Source organism: Aethalodelphis obliquidens, unplaced genomic scaffold (genome assembly GCF_003676395.1).
Source record: "Aethalodelphis obliquidens isolate GAN/ISIS:26980383/991018 unplaced genomic scaffold, ASM367639v1 scaffold4, whole genome shotgun sequence".
NCBI lineage: Eukaryota > Metazoa > Chordata > Mammalia > Artiodactyla > Delphinidae > Aethalodelphis > Aethalodelphis obliquidens.
Genome location: NW_020837948.1, coordinates 75,984,414 through 76,003,939, shown reverse-complemented (window position 1 = coordinate 76,003,939; position 19,526 = coordinate 75,984,414). Strand labels below are relative to the sequence as shown.

At 39.4% G+C, this 19,526-nt stretch overlaps 1 protein-coding gene across 3 annotated transcripts in view; it reads right to left on the bottom strand.

Annotated features, from left to right (window-relative positions):
• Positions 1 to 19,526, bottom strand: part of ARL15 (ARF like GTPase 15) — a 419,297-nt gene that overhangs the window by 223,578 nt on the left and 176,193 nt on the right. For all 3 annotated transcript variants that reach the window (XM_027101127.1, XM_027101125.1, XM_027101126.1), the window contains one exon: positions 1,378 to 1,586. In XM_027101127.1, the coding sequence (XP_026956928.1) occupies positions 1,378 to 1,586 (209 nt within the window). The remainder of the gene's footprint in view (positions 1 to 1,377; positions 1,587 to 19,526) is intronic.

Sequence of the window (19,526 nt, the reverse complement as noted above, 5' to 3'; positions counted from 1 at the left end):
ATAAATGACAATTCTCTAGATACAGTACCTCCTACACTTCAAATTAATCCCACTCACTCCTCATTTTAAAAAAATCACATTATTCCCATTTTACAGGTGAGAAGACAGGCACAGGGACAAGCTATTTGCCCATGGGTCCCACACAAAGTGGGAGAGAGTCTGGAGTTAGAACATGTTATGTCCTGGGCTCCTCAGCCATTTTCAGACTAAAGGGCAATGTGGTTTCTATTATTCCGAAGTCACTAAAAGAAGCACACAAGCTATCTACCTTACGTTTGGTAGTGTATATATGTCCATGCCTCTCTCTTGCTTTGTCACAACTTTGTCACTACCAAACGTAAGGTAGATAGCTAATGGGAAGCAGCCGCATAGCACAGGGAGATCAGCTCGGTGCTCTGTGACCACCTAGAGGGGTGGGATAGGGAGGGTGGGAGGGAGGGAGATGCAAGAGGGAAGAGATATGGGAACATATGTATATGTATAACTGATTCACTTTGTTATAAAGCAGAAACTAACACACCATTATAAAGCAATTATACTCCAATAAAGATGTAAAAAAAAACAAAAAGAAGCACACAATTTTTGAAGGGGGGGTGCGTGGGGGAAGTAATGGAACATATCCTGAAAGTTACAGGTGTAAAGGAATACATCAAAAGTTTTGATTTCACTATTCTTAAGGTTAAAATTCACTATAATTTAAGTTTTGAAAGCTATTCACATATCTTATTACTTTAGTACCATGAATCAGAAACTCTGCTGAGACACTGATTATCTGCCCAGAATTAGTCTCATGCTTTTATAGGAAAGATACAAGCTAAGAAATGAAATTAAATATGGAAGATAAAGAATGGGTCCATACTAAAAGGTATTTGCTGGCATGGAACTTGGAAGATAAGACATCACTTTTCAGCCTGGCTGATTACAGAATAGGACCCATTGCTTCTCGTCCACAGTGAGCATTTCAGAGAGACAAGAACACGACATTTGAGGGCAAGTGATGCATGGTAATACGCACGACGCATTCCTTGAAAAGAAGAATGAACTAAGTAAGCTGTCGAGGTAAAAAAAAAAAAATGTTAAATGACCAGGCCTTTAGCCCTTTAAAACAGATGAGAAATATATTCCTAGAAATCCTTTAACTTTTGCTAAACAGTTAAAAAAAAAAAAATCTATGGTCTCCAAGTGGGGTTATGGGTGTGAATAATAATTTTTATCAGATTGATATAGGCTTTCTGTTTTCTAAAAAAACTTAGGTTTCATGTTGCAAAACAGTATAACCAGCATCTCTCCAATTACAGGAATCTTTTCAGACTCCAATATGGCAGCAAAAGTCAACAAACAAGACAGACAAAGAGCTGTTGCCTTAATGAGACATACCTCTTGTACTGATCGAGCGGCTGGCTTGTCTTGATGATTGGCCAATATTAAAAACGGTAAAGTGCATAACTGTGGGTGCTGAAGAGCTGAGTGCAGTTCATTTCTAGCAGTCTCTAAATCATCTTCTGAAGAGGCACTGTCTAATACAAATATTACCCCTTGAGATCCTTGGTAGTAGCGGCTCCAGTATTTCCGGATATTATCAGCCCCTGTCAAAAACAAAACAAATTCTCTTTTTAAAAACAGCTTTCAGCAACTGAAAAAAGTTCCCAACAGTAATTTCCTATTGGAAACCAATGCGGCTTTAAAAATTAAGTGCGGGGCTTCCCTGGTGGCGCAGTGGTTGAGAGTCCGCCTGCCGATGCAGGGGACACGGGTTTGTGCCCTGGTCCGGGAAGATCCCACATGCCGCGGAGCGGCTGGGCCCGTGAGCCATGGCCGCTGAGCCTGCGCATCCGGAGCCTGTGCTCCACAAGGAGAGAGGCCACAACAGTGAGAGGCCCGCCTACCGCAAAAACAAAACAAAACAACAACAAAAAAATTAAGTGCGGAGATCACAGATGATGAGAACAAAGGCATTAGAGCCAATGGGTGGATATGGCCTTGAAGGAGAACACTGAAGTTTAAGAGTCATTCTTCATGCCTTTCTTATCAAAATATGGAAGAAAGAATCAGGATAAGTACTTCTTAGACTTAAACACAAAAGAATGTTTTCAGATTTTGCTTAATAGTCCTGAAAAAACTACCCTCTCTACAGACTGAGTTTGAGCCTAACTCAGGGAGCAGAATAACCAAGCTGTTCACCAAGGGTTCTCTCCATACCATTAACATTATCTTGTTGACATTTTCTGAGAACTGCTTACACTGATCAGGCCAGCCTTGTTTAATTTATCCAGAAAGTTAAAACTATTAGCACAATACCTTTATGTGTCAAAGTGCTAAAGTCTGTAATGATGTGCAATCTTGGCCTTTGGTACATCTGCATAACACCATTTGGCAATGAGCACACCTCATGGCCTCAGTCTGATGGGATGTTCATACAAAAAGATATTGAGATGCTCTTCAGCCAGGGCCAAGTCTTATTCCTTGTCATATTTCCAATATCTAGCATAATGTACAACTCAAAGTTTGATACAGGAATGAGGAAAATGAGGGAAGGAGGAAATGAAATTATACACTAATTAGGCTTCCAACTCTGAGGAAACTGGGGCTAAGAGAGGTGAAGTGACTAAGCTCCATTCATGTGTATAGCAAATCACAAACTTGAGATCTGTGTCTGAGTTAGTAGGCAACTTGCCCAGGGAGGGCATGGGTATTTCCCATCACATCATGATGAATACTTCCTTTTCTCTGATTCATGAATAGCATGGGCAATTTTTGTGCATATGTGTGTATTGCAGGGGGGGGGGGAACTTATATAACCAATACAAGTTATTGGTTACATAACAAAAATTAGATATCAAGGAATTTCACCAATTTAGGGCATATAATCAAGTTCTGGCCACTCAATAACTATAGTTTAGGCATCTCTTGAACATCTAGCTCCTGTGGTAGATATACTGTGCTGAGTGTTAGGGATTCAGAGTAGAGACTGGAGTTGGTGTGCCAATTGTGTGTCTCTTCCCAACACTGTTCAGTGACATCATTTTGGTAGCTTGAAAATGGACAGGGTAGGAGTATTTTTCACCAAGAAAAATCAGCAAAAGCTATCTGTCAGGTCTTTTCTTCCCCTGGAGAGCCAATATACCACTAGATGACACTGAGAAGCTCATGTTTTTTCTGGGAGAAATAGAATAAAAAACAAAGATTATAATAAAGAGTAATAAAGCACTGTGATAAAGGAACTTATTAGGGTTCTCTGGGAACACGGGATGAGACATCTTATCCAGACTGGGCAAGTCTCTTACAAGAGTAATATAAACCAAACAACTACCATTTATTAAGAACTTCTACATTCCAGGCACAGAGCTAAGTATTTTCAAAAAAAAAAATAGCTCATACAATTCTTACAACAATCCTAAGAGGAAGCTGTAATTGACTCAGGCTTTGAAACTTATTTTGAGATGCTAAAATCTGGGGTATTCATCAAAATACTATGAGAAATAACCAGGGATATAATAAGAACAAGGGCATTTGATGTTGAGCAACCGAAAATATGTAAAGACAGGGGATATGAGCGGGGTTAATGCCTATCAGGCAGGGTCCAACCAAGAAAACAAAACAAAGAGAGGAAATTTAAGCCAGAGATTATTTAATATAGGGAATTAGTTGCATAAGTGATGGTGGAACTAAGAAAACAATAGGGGCACTGAAATTAGCAACATCTTAGGTCAGGTACCCTACATGCAGAGCCTGAGACAGCATTTCTTAAACACCTGAGTATAGACAGAGTGCTGTCAGGAGAAACAAGAGTGAAAGAAGCAAGCCAGAATGGGGGAAGGAGCTACACAAAGATATGGTTTCAGAAATCTAGCCTCAGTCTGATCCAATGAGCAGTTCTAGAATGTGGACTGAACCACGGAATTTGCCCCATCCAAAAGGCAAGGGGGCTGGGCTGTTACACCCCTGAACAGTCAATGGCTCTGAGCCACCCCTGGGGAACAGGAGAGGGGGCTGGGGCATGATCTCATAATCTCCCCAACATACTTGGTTGAGGCAATTACTGTCAGCCAAGGGCAGGCCTCTGGAGAAGGGTACAGGTGTGAGTCATTAGCAGCCAATACCCGCAGCAGCTGGGAGATGGATGCACTGGCCCAGTAAAGGAGATCTGGGTAGGGTACCAACAACATCTGCTACAGGCTACATCCAGACATTATCCATATGGGAGAGAAACATCCATAAGCTTGAAGAACAAAAGTAGGGACAGTGTTACCTGGTGGTAAATGTTTAAAATAACAAAAATGCTGTGCGCACATGTATCCATACACAAGCTTTTTATACATTTGACCTACATAAAGGACGTGTAGCACACAATTTTCACATAATAAGAATAGATGCAACATGCTTTATCATAAATTCTATAGACCTCATTAGTGCTCACAGAATGCTTTCACTGATTTCGCCAAACTTCTGTATCTATAGCCAACCAGCAGTTGAGGTTGACCAACTCCAGTTCTGAAATAAATGTTGGTTGTGCTAAGTGTTTACATGTATTAAGTCACTGGCCCATGACAGTCTTATGAGGTAGGTACTTTTATCACTCTCATTTTATCAATAAGGAAATCAAGACACAAAACAATTACATAATGTGTCCAAGGCTAAGCAACTAGGAATATATTTAGGTCTACTGTGATTGAAATACAAGGATCATTGACCAGAAAGGTGACAAAGCTAAATAAAGAACTCTACTACCACATAAGCCAAGAGGGGGAAAAAGGGAACCTGTTAGAATAAAAGGTACCTAAGTGCTTATATATATTAATGCTTAGAGTGGGAACCTATCCAAGAACATTTCCCAACCAATTAATTCAATGAATAGTATTACTGTCTATTCTATACAAGTCACTGAGCTAGGACCAACAAGAAGTATTTAGAAAGCCATTATTCTTCTCAGCTCAAACCCTCAAAGCCTGTAAAGTAATGCTGATTACAATGAGGTCTGCAAATGTATGAGAGGAAAAAAACATGGCCATAGCATTGGAGGGTATCCAGGGAGTGAAGTATAGGAGAAGAATACTAGATGCATGATTTAATGGAACTTGTTCACTGGAAATATGTGGGACATACTGGAAATCCAACTTATGAAGTCATCTTTCAACAAGAAACTATTTTCACCTGTCACATTTAGGAGCCCATAAGGAACCCAGTGAGATGAAATGACAGTCCCAGGACTGTGTTGGTGGATGAAACAAACCCAAATACCATAACTTTTTAAAATGCTCTGTATATGACATAATATATGAATGTTATTAATATTGCAAAGACCCTTTTCTTTAATCTCCTGCTACCCAGTCATCTGCCCAATCTTAGCATTTCTGACTTTCATCACAAGCAGTGAGCTTGGAATTGTAAGTTTCAGTTCAGCCTCCCACACAACAGCGTTAGTGAGTAGCAGCCTCAACCCAGATCAGGGCCGAGGAAACCAGGAACAGGGTGGTGGTGGTGGGATACAGCTGTTCAGTCCAGCTGAGTGGGCCTTAAGTTCACTCACCAACTTCAAATGAGAAATGGATGTGTCATCCACCCAGCTGCCAGGTGCTTTGAGAAGTGAGCCTAACTGGGGAAATTCGGAACACCTGTTTGATTGCCCACATCCCAGCATTCCTAACCTACAAACCAAATCCACACAGGGTAACACACACAGGACAGCACATCTAACAGTAGTCTGAGCCTGCTCTTATTCTAATGACTGCCAATTGTGTGCTCTGTGTCCCTGAAATTACAATTGTTATATAAAAAGGATAAATACCAAACTCAAACCTGATCTATACTTTGTTCATTTAGATTAAAAATCAAAGGGGTGGTCTAAACAGTAGAGAGCTTGGGTGGAAGGTGCTGTCCAATGTCCTCATTACCCAAGATCTGAGATCTCCTTACTGAGGGTTGTAAGGAAGTCTTGGGAATCTAAGAGTTCATTCTGAGAGCCAATCAATTAGGATAGCCTGGTTCAAGGTACCACAACAGGAGCAGTGATAGAAGACAAGAGCATAATGTCCTCACTGGGCAGGTTCATTTCTATGGCACATCACGTACTTGTTAATTCATTAATTCATTCCTCTAATGGATATCTACTGAGCACCAGGCATTGTCTTAGGTGCTGGGACACAGAAGTAAACAAAACAAGACCAAACTTTCAGTCTTCATAAAGCTTACATTCTTTACCAGCAGAGCCAGTCTACCATTATGGAGGTTAAAAATGCCAGGTACTGGTATTCCCAGCCTCTGTCTCTTGCAGCATGGACATCTGATTCAGTTCTGGCGAAACAGGACTCGACAAAAGTCTGCTGTGAGCTTTTGGAAAAGATTTTGCCCCTCATTAAAAAGATAGATGCCCAAAGAGAGACGTCTCTTTCTTCTACTGTTTAGATTTCATTAGGTGATCAGGTGATGCTTTGAACAGTGTTAGCCTCCTAGCAACCTTAAAGGAGACATACCAACATATTGAGGACATCAGAATAGAAAGACAGAAAGAACCTGGGTCCTTGAGAACAGTGCTGAGCAGCAGAACTTATCCCCAGTTCTGTATTACAAGAACTCATTCTGTGAGCACAGTACATGCCAATTATCCAAGCCAATTGTAGAAGACTATTTTGTTATTTGCAGCCAAAAAGATGCTTAGTTCCCTCATGGTAAATTAATATGCTATGAATAAGTTCATTAAAAGAGTTGCTCTTTGAAAGGTGGACCCAATGAGCTAAAAAACAAACAAACAAACCAGGAATATGCAGGAGTCAGCTACAACAATAAAATAGTTGCTCCAAGTTTTCCCAATGGAAAATCTGATCTCTAGACCAGTGATGTCCTACTGACCTTTTGTGATGGAAAAAAACAAAAAAATTCTACATCTATGCTTTCCAACATGGTAGCCACTAGCCACACGTGGCAATTGAGCGCTTGAAATGTGGTCAGTGGAACCGAAGAACTGAATTTTTAATTTTATTTAAATTTACTTGGTTTTGCCTAAGGCACTCAGCAGCCAGAGAACACTCCCAGACGAAGAATTCCAAGAGGTTTAAGTTGTTGAAAGTCAGTCTGGTGCTCATGGAAATGGGGTTATGGGGGACACCAACAAAGCCTCCCTCAGCTACCCCCCAAAATAGCACATAAATGTCAGTTTAGGCCATGTGACTAGCTGTTGGCTCATGAGCAGAAAACACACACACACAAAAAATACAATCGTTATTATGTGTAAATAAATATCCAAGACTTGGTTTATGTAATTATCCATATACTTTCGGGCAGAAGAAGTAGCCATTCTCAAAGAGTGTTCTTCAAGACTCTTTCTGGAGACCCAGGAATCAACACTGTTTTTATAATTAGAATAAGACATTATTTACTATTTTCACCGCACTGACATTTTTGCTAATGGTGCGAAACAAAGGTGAATAAATTTGCGGGTAACCTAACATGATCAGAAGTGCTGGCTTCAAACTAGTAGTCACTGTATCCTTGACCACCGTGTATTTGCCAGGGCAGGGAGCAAGTTTCACCTAAGAATGAACTTAATAAAGCAGTAAAAAGTTTTATCAAATTAACTCTTAAACATGTTTTTTTAAAAAAACTAAATGAGAAGCAGTCAAAAAGCATTTTTGCTATACACCAAAGCACATGGTTGTTTGGAGGTTAAGCATTGGTGCAACTGAGTTGTGAGCTAAACTTGTCGTTTTTATTTTGCTGGAATCCCATTTTTACTTGAAATTTCAACTGACAAACTATGATTATATTCAGTCTTGAGTATTTGATAGACATTTTCTCAAAAATGATTACATAAGCCTGTAACTTCAAGGAAAACAACTGAAAGTATTTGTTGTCAGTGGTAAAATTTGTTTTCAAGCCAAAACTAGAATTTGGGGAAAATGTTTGCATCACTGATATCTTGACAGCTTCTCAATGATGAGATTGGTGATGATATTAATAGATATGTATTCTAAAATGTTTCAACATTTGGAAGATCTACCTAACTTAATGAATCAATATTTCCCAAATGACCAATGCATTATGGTACAAAACTATGCATAGATTAAAAAAAAAACACACTCGAAGCACAAGACTGATCATTGGATGTTACGTAACTGAATACAAAAAGTGCAGGGAGGGCTTCCCTGGTGGCGCAGTGGTTGGGAGTCCGCCTGCCGATGCAGGGGACGCGGGTTTGTGCCCCGGTCCGGGAGGATCCCGCATGCCGCGGAGCGTCTGGGCCCGTGAGCCGTGGCCGCTGAGCCTGCGCGTCCGGATCCTGTGCTCCGCGACGGGAGAGGCCGCAACAGTGAGAGGCCCGTGTACCGCAAAAAAAAAAAAAACTACCACTTGTTAAAGAATTCCAGTGTTGTATGAAAGAAGACGATCAGCAATCATCCGAACAGGCTATTAAGATACATCTTCCTTTTTGAATTTATCTGTGTGAGGCTAGAATTTTTTCACTCCAACCCAAATAACACATAGCAACAGACTAAATGTAGAAGCTGCTATGAGAATCCGGTCCTCTTCTACTAAGCCAGACGTTAAGGAGATTTGCCACCGTTCTCAAATATTTTTGTTTGTTTTGGAAACTGTTAATTTACATTAAAACATTTTTTTAATATTGATGTGTAATGGGTTTATTGTTACTTTTAAAGGAATTGAAGAATTTTTAAAAAATTTATCAGCTTTAATTCCTAACATGGCAAATATTGATATATATCAATATCGACACATATATATAAGCTACATAAACAAAAACCCTCTGAGGTCTCAATAATTTAAGAGAATAAAGGACCTGAGATCCCACAGAAGTTTTAAGAATTGTAGATACTAATTATCTTTAATATGCAAAAGAAACTTAATGGTCTCTTTAAGACCTACTAAAATTTGGCATAAATTCAAAGCTGTTTTCCAACAGAAATAAAGATGTTACACTGAATTATCTTTACTCTCCCCTGACTGTCTCCTGTCCAAAGATAGGCCAGCCGGAGCTGGGAGCATAATCTCAAAATTAAGAGGTCCATATAGGAGTCATACTAATCCCCTTGGTCTCATTGTGTTGGAATTCTAACCCAGTGGTCACATGCTTCCACGCTTAGAAAGATTCTCGTAAGGTGAGCAGCCCAGGAGATTCTGAGGCAGGTTGTCCTCAGCTTATCTTTGGCAAAACAAAGTTCTAAACGCTATACAAGCTGATACACCAACTGCCCTCTTTTCTCCTTACCCTCAACAAGCATCCTGCATGCCTGTCTGTATTACTCTAAACACAGTTTTACATCATTACCTTCAAAGTCAAGTCCTAACAACTGTACTTGAGGACTATTGTGCCTGCTGTCCGATAGCTGCCGTGCTCCTATGTTCTCACTCTGGTTCACACTCTCATGACTTTCTGTCTGGATCATCAGAATGGCATTCTAACTGGTCTCCTCACTTCTGTCCTGGCAGTGATCCAATGAAATTACTAATACTGGTCCAGAAAACTAGCTCAGATTATACCATCATTCCGCTCAAAAATATTTAATGCCTGTAACTTGCAATTCCCCAACTCCTTGACTTAGCTTTTACAGTTCTCCACGATGTAGCTCCAACTGGCCATTCCTACCTCATTTCCCCATTACACTCCTGTACACTCCACAAATGCAACTTTTGCTCTCCTGGACCAGATTCAGGCTTTTCACCTTCACCTTGATTGTGTTATCCCCTCTGCCTGGAGTTTCTAACCATGTCAGTTCTCCCCTCAGCTCTTGTTCATTTAAATTGCTAGATGCCCTTCAAGGGCCAGATCAAACATCACCTATTCCACCAAGCCTTATGTGATCTTCCACCTGGAAATAACTTCTCCGAAAGTTTTAGGTTACTTCTCTTGTTTCTGTTCATAACCCTTCCCACCCTGCGGCATTCATTGTTAGCTGAATGCATATTTCATCTTCCTAGTTAGACTGAAAGAGCCGTATGGGAGTTTTGCGCATTTATGTGTCTCATTAACTCCATACTTTGAATGAATCCGACATGAAGTCTTACACATACTGGGCACTCAATCAGTATTTTTTAAATGAACTGAGTAACCTTTTATAAAACATTTAGTCAGATTTCTCAAATGCAGAATGTAGAATTTACCTAAAAAATCACTCCATGATACAGAAATAATTTATCTTTTTGGTTGATGGTGGTAGTTTGTTGGTTTACAGTTATTAGCACGTAATTTTTATGCTTATGGCACATACCCAGTTCTGCAAGAAATTTCTCAGCCAACGTCTGATATTAAAAACTTTTTAAAAAACACATACACAACAAAACTTCACTCTACTTATTGCTTAGCCTTTCTCAAAGTTCTGTTTTGGTGTCTGGAAATGTGCATCCATGATGCAGCGTGTGCTAAGCCCCGTACTACAAAGTAAGAGCATTACCCTATGCTCAATGTGATCCTTTTTGATCCTATCCTATTTGTGATCCCTTGCCCTGTCCTGGTGCCCACCAGAACCAGCAGCCATGAGAAACTGAAAGCATGGAAAGAAAGCACTGTGAGAAGAGCTCTGGGAAAATATTCCCTTCTGTGCTCCTGTAAAAGCCAAGGGCTGACTCCCTAGAAGATCCACAACCCCCAGGGTGATCACGATTTGCATGGCTCCAAATAGAAAACAGCAAATTCCTGAGCTATTGGCATAACACAAAAAGTAAAGCACATTTGTAGTATTCTGGAAACTCTGGTGGCTGGAGTAGAAAAGCTAGTATGGGAACGATTTTGTTGAAATTGCCATTGACCAAAGCAACCAACTGGGGAAAGCCAAATAGGAATTTTCCGGCTGAAGTGGAAGATGTTTGTTACATACTCAGGGTGAAATAAGATCTTTTAATACTGTGGAAATGCTATTGCATTCTAGCACAGCTTGCCATTTCTCCCTTAGCAATATTTCTTTTTATTGCAGACTTTAACTTACCAACTATATGACAAAATTGACAGAGATAACATGAGGTTCCAGATTAACACAAATTCACAGTCCACAGAAAAAAGCTTAAAACTATCTAATGGCTCATCCTATATAACAATAAAGAATAATTAGAGTAACAGATTATAAGCCTTGGCACTCAAAGATAGATATCAGTTTCTCACTCTAAAGGTAACTTCTCTGTGATTAATTTGACCCCAAACAAGTTATTACTATATAACCTACTCATGTAATAAATACTATATAACCTACTCATGTAATAAAACCTTAAGAGAATTCTGCCTGGTCTACAATACTTATTTGATCCCACCCACATCTACCCTTTCTTGACACTCCCTGTCATTCTTAATGGAAATGCTTACCAAAGGGACAATGAAGTTTTCCTTTGTGGACTATTCCGTTGGTTCTATTAGTTTTCACCCTATTGATTCCAGAAATATAGCCAAGATCCATGTTTAGGCTTAAGCATAAAATAGTGAATGGCAAGGAAACAGTCTAGACTTTCTGGGCGTGTTTAATAATGTACAAAAGCTAACATGCGGATGGTCCTCAACTTACTATGGTTAAGCTTACACTTTTTCAACTTTACAATGTTGCGACAGTGATATACATTCAGTAGAAATCATACTTTAATTTTTTTTTTCCATCTTTGTTGGAGTATAATTGCTTTACAATGGTGTGTTAGTTTCTGCTTTATAACAAAGTGTATATACATATACATATGTTCCCATATCTCTTCCCTCTTGCGCCTCCCTCCCTCCCACCCTCCCTATCCCACCCCTCCAGGCGGTCACAAAGCACCAAGCTGATCTCCCTGTGCTATGCAGCTGCTTCCCACTAGCTATCTACCTTACGTTTGGTAGTGTATATATGTCCATGCCTCTCTCTCGCTTTGTCCATACCTTAATTTTTAATTTTCATCTGTTCCTGGGCTGGTGACATGCCCTATGATACTTTCTTCTTGATGCTGGGCGGCAGTAATGAGCCTTGGCTAACAGTCAGCCACGTGATCACGAGGGTAAACACCTGATACACTTACAACCATTCTGTACCCAGATAAGCATTCTGCTTTTCACTTTCAGTACAGTATTCAATGAGTTACATGAGATGTTCCATTCTTTATTATAAAATAGGCTTTCTGTTGGATGATTTTGCCCAACTGCAGGCTAACGTATGTGTTTTAAGCACATTTAAGATAAGCTAGGCTTAGCCGTGCTGTTTGGTAGGTGTGTTAAACACATTTTTGACAAAATTATTTTCAATTTACAATGGGTATATTGGGACATAACCCTATCGTAAATCGAGGGAGATCTGTACATTATAATTTGAATTATGTAATTGGACAAATCAATGTACTTTACAAATCATAAATAAATATGGACAGCTGTCATCTTAGGGATCAGATATGTTCCAAAACTTTCAGAAGGTTCCAATTTTTTCAGATTTTTGGTACACAATTTTCCTTGAAAACAAGGCAATGCACTGGTGTTGGGGTCAGTCCTGACAGGCAGGCCAGCTCTGACAGAGAATACGACAGTAGAACGACAAACAGCATGGACTCTGAAGCCACTGGGTTCGAAATCCAGTTCTGCCACATGTCATCATAGTGACCTTGGATAATCAGCTTAATTGTTCTAAGCCTGGGTCTCCCTTTCAATGAAAGGGAGAAAATAATACTTAGGTACCTCATGGGATTCTAGAGACTAAATGAGATAACTTATTTGACATAGTGCTTGGAATGTTCCAAATGTTCACTAAGTGTTAACTATTATATTCTTATTATTGTTACTATTATTATTTGGCCACCATTTAAGCCTATAACTTATTGGACTACGGAACTAACCTGAGTTCTAAGATCTGGTAGTAAAAGTGCTGAAAGAAACAGCCAAAGAAGGATAATAGATTCCTCTGCAATTTCCAATATACCCAATTTTATAAAAATAAACCAAGTTTTTATTGGGGGTGGTACTTTCCTCTTTTCTAGTAACTTTATTCTATATCCGACCCCTCCTGCAGCCCCTAGTACTTTATATTCCTCAATTTCTTCCTCCCCTATGGCTGTCCAGATTTCTTCTCCCCAACACCAAAAAAAGAGGTTTCTCCTGTTCAGATGAAAGTGCACATTCCTTCAGTTAGATTTTCAGCACAACAGTGTGATTAATCAACTTAACATTAAGGTGACACTTTCATATATTTTATATGAAAAACCCCAAATTAATCACTAATACAAAGTGAGCTCGTGTGTGAGAGTTGATGTTGTCTACAAGGCTGATGTATGGAATACACACACACTCGCACACACACATGCACACGCGCACACACACACACACAGAAAGCTATTACTACCCTGTACATGTCCCTCCCTTTTGCTATAAAGGCATAGATGATCACATATCGCTGCACTCCAGTGATACTTCCAGTGGCTCATGTAGCTACACTTGTGAGAGCTCAGGAAGTAGGTAGGAGTTAAGGGAGGGGCTGCCATTGGTAGGCAAGTGCTCTCTCTGTCTTTTACTCTGAACAGGACTCCTTTTAAATAAAATGTAGTTGGATTATGAATAGGAAAAAGGCAAACAAATCTCAGCACAAAATGGGCTCTTTTCCTCAGGCATTCTCACAACTGTTTATAACCCACTTTCTCACAGTTTTTCCATTGCTTTTACGAAAAGACATCATTTTCACAAGGTACTATGTACATAGCTCTACAAATCAACTTTGCTAAAAATCCCCAAGCTCTTCCTCGCTAGGCAGGTTCACCACTGTGCCTCCAGGGGTCTGGGCAGACTCTGACACCAGGCAGGTGCTCAAGATTTGTTGATTAAGTCAATTAATAAGTGGATGAAAGAATGAATATGTAGGTTATTTGCCCATAGATGTGAATATAAGCAGTCTCATATTTTAATACAGTTTAAAATATAGTAACAATTACTATATATTAAAACAAGACTAGCCTACCACGTCATATATACTATTAAACAGATTTCTTCACATGTAACTATATTACTAAATCAGTAATTGCCAACCTTCTGTCTTTCATGCTGTGGGATGTCTCCAATTATCTCGAGAGGCAAGTGGAGCTCTCAAAATGAAATTAATTTTAATTAACTTTTAAAATGTAAGCGTGTATGGGAACAGAGGGTTACACAAAATAGTGTCACAGCATAAAAAGATTAGGAATTAGTGCACTAGCCAAAGAGAAGACAAAAGAGTTTGAAACATTGCCTGAGGTCAAGCATTTCACTTCTAAATAGTTTCCCATGAAGAACACACTCGAAAGAAAAGAGACAGTGCAATTTAAACGATCCTAAGCCTACTACTGTTTTATTTAGATGGGGATAGTTAAAGACTATATTTGCCTGAGGACAGAGAACGGACTACATGAAAAGAAATATTTCTTAGGTATCCAGTACAGTCCCACCATGCTGAATTTTCTTAAAGCTCTGACATTAGCTTGGGACTTATATTCATAGCTGACTAATGAGGACACATCACTCCTTTCATGCCTTTCTTCTTCGAGATAAGTGAAAACAATTAAAGGGCAGACATGCATAATAGTATGCCGATCTGACACAGGATCAAGGTCCTTAAAAAAAATGTTTTCAACACATTTATCATAGACTTGTTGCTATTCTGAATAATGTCTCCTATAAGAAAATGGCTAAGCCTTTTTTTTTTTAAACTTAGGAAAGAAAAACATAGTACCCCTTCCACCTTGATTCTTTGGTTTGTATCCTTCAAGATTTCTCTCTCCCTTAATTAGAAAAATAATGGTCTTGCTATAAACCTCAAGAATCAGGTCATTTCATCAAATAGGCACACATACACATGCACGAACACAGTCTCTTAGCACACAAATCAATCTAAGGTCATACATCCTTGTAAATAATGAACGTCTAAGCAAGTATTTCTGTACGACAATAGGAAGCATTAAGAGAAATGACCCACGTTTTACATTGCCATAAAGCCAGACACCACATTTTCTCTTTCTTTATACTTGCCATAATGAAGTCATAGACACTCAATACATGATTTTTGGATTTACATGAAGAGGGTTCTATCAGGAACAGCATACGGTTGTCCCTACATAAACAGCCAAAGCCTCACAGAAACATTAAGGGGAACCCCTTAACGTTTGTGGCAGGCAGGCTCCAAGATGGCCTGCAAGATCCCCACCTTCTGGTATCGTCACCTTTGTGTAATCTCCGCTCTTGGAGTATGGGCTGGTCTAGTGCTTCACTTCTAGGTTACAGAATGTGGCAGAGATGATAGGACGTCACCTCCACGATTAGGATACAAAAGATTATAGTTTCTGTCTTAATAGCAGATTAGCCTTCTTGGTTTGGACACTTCAGTGAAACAAACTGCCGTGTTGGAGAGGCCCATGTGACAAGGAACTGAGGACATCCTCTGGCCAGGAACCAACGCCCTCAGACTAACCACATCCCCCAGGAATTGAAATCTGCAAACATAACTCTAGCTTAGAAGAGGATCCTTTCATGGCTAATATTCCATTATATTGATACACCACATTCTGTTTATCCATTCATCTGCTGTTGGATATTTTGGTGGTTCCTAACTTCTAGCTACTGTGAACAGAGCTGCTATGAATACTGATGTCCAAGTTTTTGTTTGAACACCTGTTTTCAGTTCCTTTGAGTATATACCTAGGAGTGGAATTGCCGGGTCATATGATAATCTTAAGTTTAACTTATTGAGGAAAAAGTGTGGTTTTTTTTAAAGTCTCTAAGTTATAGTAAACTGCTACACAGTAATAGGTAACTCGTGAAGTTAAAAATGAATTTGTAGCCAGGCAGAAAATTCCAAAATGTGGACTAATGAACTAAAGGGGAAAAACTTACCTTAGGTCTTACTTGCAAGTCATTATTGCTTTAGTAAACAGCATCTACTACATTCTCAAAATGCTTCTTTCACAGGCAAGATTTAAAAATAACACCAATACCAGCAACTGCTCTGAAAGCTTATGGCTTGCCATGTGCTGTGCTGCACCATACTACCCAGACAAGGAAATGAAACTCCCCAGAATTCGTTCTTCTCACTTTCCACATCCTTCTTCAGAACATCTTCAGTCACATAGTTTCAGCTACCTCTAATACCCTGAAAACCATCAGTTCAACTGCTCTCATCTAATTTTCTCCTAAGCACCAACACCCTTATTTCTTACAGTCTATCATATATTCCCTTCTAGATGTTTCCCAGGTATTTTAAACTCAACTTGTCTCCCAGTGAACTCATTCTTACCATGCATTCTTTTCCAAACCAGTCTCCTGGATTCCCTGTTTGGGGACTGGCAGCCAGCCAAACTAAGAATCTGAAGAGTCATTCTTAACGCCTTACCCCTTATTCCTAATAATCAATCATCAATCACCCACATTTACCCCCCATCCCCATCCCAGTGTAACTGCCAAGCTCTTGGACGCTTTGAAACGCCACCAGGCATTTTTCCTCTGGCTGTTTTTCCTCTGCTCCACCTATGGCATACCTAGAAAAATCCAATGCATATTTCAAGTCTAAACCCAAACATCATCTCATTGTGAGGGCTTCTTTAATTTCATTTTAACAAAATTGCTTTCTCCATCCTTTGTGATCCTAGAGCAACCTGTATATCCCTTTGATGTTAGGACACTTGCAACAATGCTTGTGTATTTAACGTGTTCAATTTTTTATGACTGCTCTGTGCTGATACCTCTCTGTACTTAACGTTTTGAGACCAATTCTTCCGGATATTTCAGTGATCTAGCACTGGAACAGGCATATAATCTTCACTCAGTTCATGTCTGCTGAATTAAAAATAGTCGTCTGATTTATACTGCTCATTTACTCAATCAACTATCGAATATTTACTGAGTGACTTCCATGCACCAGAATCAACACGGGACAATGGGAATACAGTGGTGAACTAGCTGGACACGGCCCCTGCCTGACTCATGAGCTCATAATCCAACAGGTCACTGAGTTGATAATATCTTTATGACACTATGTTATTTAGGCTTTAACCTACTTCTTAGCAACATGTGTATTTCCCATAAGAGCATATTTACTCTTCTGATTCGTAAAGTAGTAATAAAAATTGGAAAGTTAAATTTCTTTTCAGTGAGTTGTAAATAAAATAATTTTATTTCCAGTGTCATTATCACTGCACTAAAAACAGAGCAAAGCCCCTCCTTGCAGTCTCAAGACATATGACTGCTTGTACAGTATATTTAAACATTTACAGATGCCTCAACCATCCAGAACACAACTAAAAACTAGGAGCCATGGGGCAGCCAACAGAAATGTCCTCAAATTAACATCTTAAAGCTCACATGCTTAACACTCTAAAAGGTCCCTCAGGTCCACACAAAAATCTTGCCTAGAAAAAAAATGTGATCACACTTAGTTTCTTGGCTCCCTGCTCAAAGCATATTAGAAGCAGTAAATCATTATGTGGGAGACGGAGGAGAGATAGAATCCACCAGAGACAGGCACGTGGACAGTAGCAAAGAGAAATAGTTACAAAAGAGACTAAATCAAGAAATTACGAAATTAAAAAAAGAAAAAAGAGAAGATGAGACCAGCAACAATTAAAGGGGAAAAAAAGGCAAATCAAATTACGGTACTGTGTATTTTAAACTTGTTTCTTTAATCAAGGGAAGTCCTTTCTAAAGAAAAATCATCTGTTAAGGTAATTTTGTTTACATTCTACAGTAGCTCTTTCAGACTGGACGTCTAACAATTTGATTAATTATTATTTCAGAGCCATATACTAGTTTCCTGAAAGAATTGTCAGAGGTGGTATGTTTACTTCTTGGGGGAACCACAGGTAATCTTGAGAGAATTTCATGTCAAAATTCAGCTGCATTAGTACTGAGATATAATTATTCTTCAAAAGGATCACAAAATCAAAAGCAAGTCGGATAAAACAAGTGTAATGATACACACACCAAGAAATTAAGAATTGATCTTTGGTAAACCACAATCTGGGTAGGAAATTAAGGAACCTGGGACAGGGGTGGATTGTCATCTCTTCTTACGATTAAAAGCCATAGTTTTGACAGAAAAGTAAATAAATGGGACTCTTGATACTTGAACAGGGAACTGGAAACATACGTGGTACATGTAACAAAGAGTCTATGTGTGTGGTAGGGAGGTGTCTTGCTTGGCACAAAGCTCAAAACATCTTTAAATTGAAATGAGAGAGAAAATATGCCTTGATAAAATCCTACCTCCTTCCTAACATGGGTGTCCCTCAGAGGGACGACAAATGTGCTGAAACATTAGAGCCATTGGGGTGTCTAGCGAGGCTTGGGGCATAATCCCCCATTTCTTGTCATCACCTCTATCAGTACACGGTTTCTGTTTATCCCAATATACCATAGAAGTATTATCATTTTCCACGTCTCTGGTGATGTGAAATACCTTGAGAAGCACTGGTGAAAAACAGTTTATCTTGCCATTCAAGGATCCTGGTGGTTTGACCCCATTAACCTTCCTAACCTTGGATCCTTCCACACCGTTTATGGGAATTGTACAGCAGCTAAAATGCCCTGCTCACATTTTTTGCCTTAAACCCATCATACTTCCCAAATGTGACCATCTCTGCTAATGACCCGTCCCTCTTCTGGGAATCTCCTTTCTCCCTATCTTCATATCTCCAAGTATAATCCATCCACAAGTCCTGTGTTATATGCCATCTGTGCCACAATCATTCCTTTTACTGCATTTGTATATAATCTTCTTTTTCTCACTGAAGAGCCAGAGTAGTTTATTATCTGTAGTGTTTGTTTGTTTGTTTGTGGGCCACGCAGTGCGGCTTGCGGGATCTCAGTTCCCCGACCAGGGACTGAACCTGGACCACAGCAGTGAAATCCCAGAATCCTAACCACTAGGCCACCAGGGAACTCCCCTATTATCTGTAGTTTTTAATGTCATGTGTAGGTAGCTTTCTATTTTGTACTATTGTTATTTATACACACAGTTTTTTAGTTTGCTAACTATAATTAAAGATCTTTGACAGCTAAATGTAAGGAAATGTACTCCAGCAAACATTTTCTGAGTACTTTCATGTGCCAAGTACTATACTAGGTGCAGAGGATATAAAAATTAATGTGGCTCCACTATCACCAGACTTATGTAGCATTGCTCTTAAAGTTGTAGCCAATAAAATAGGGCAGAAAGCTGATGTAAAAGACATCATAACCACTAGAAAAGAGACAAAATAGTCGCTATTGGCAGATGATTCCTGCATACCTACAAGTCCTAGAGAATTAACTGGAAAGCTTAGAACTAATAATATGGCTCCAGGAGGTGATTAGAAACAAAATTTAAATGTTTTAAAATATCTTTGGGACTTCCCTGGTGGCACAGTGGTTAAGCATCTGCCTGCCAAGGCAGGGGACACAGGCTCGAGCCCTGATCCGGGAAGATCCCACATGCCACGGAGCAACTAAGCCCGTGCACCACAACCAAGAGTAAGTCCCTGCTTGCCGCAACTAGAGGAAGCCCGCACGCATCAACGAAGACCCAACGCAGCCAAAAATAAATAAATAAAATAAAAAAAATTTTTTTTAATTAATGCAATAACAA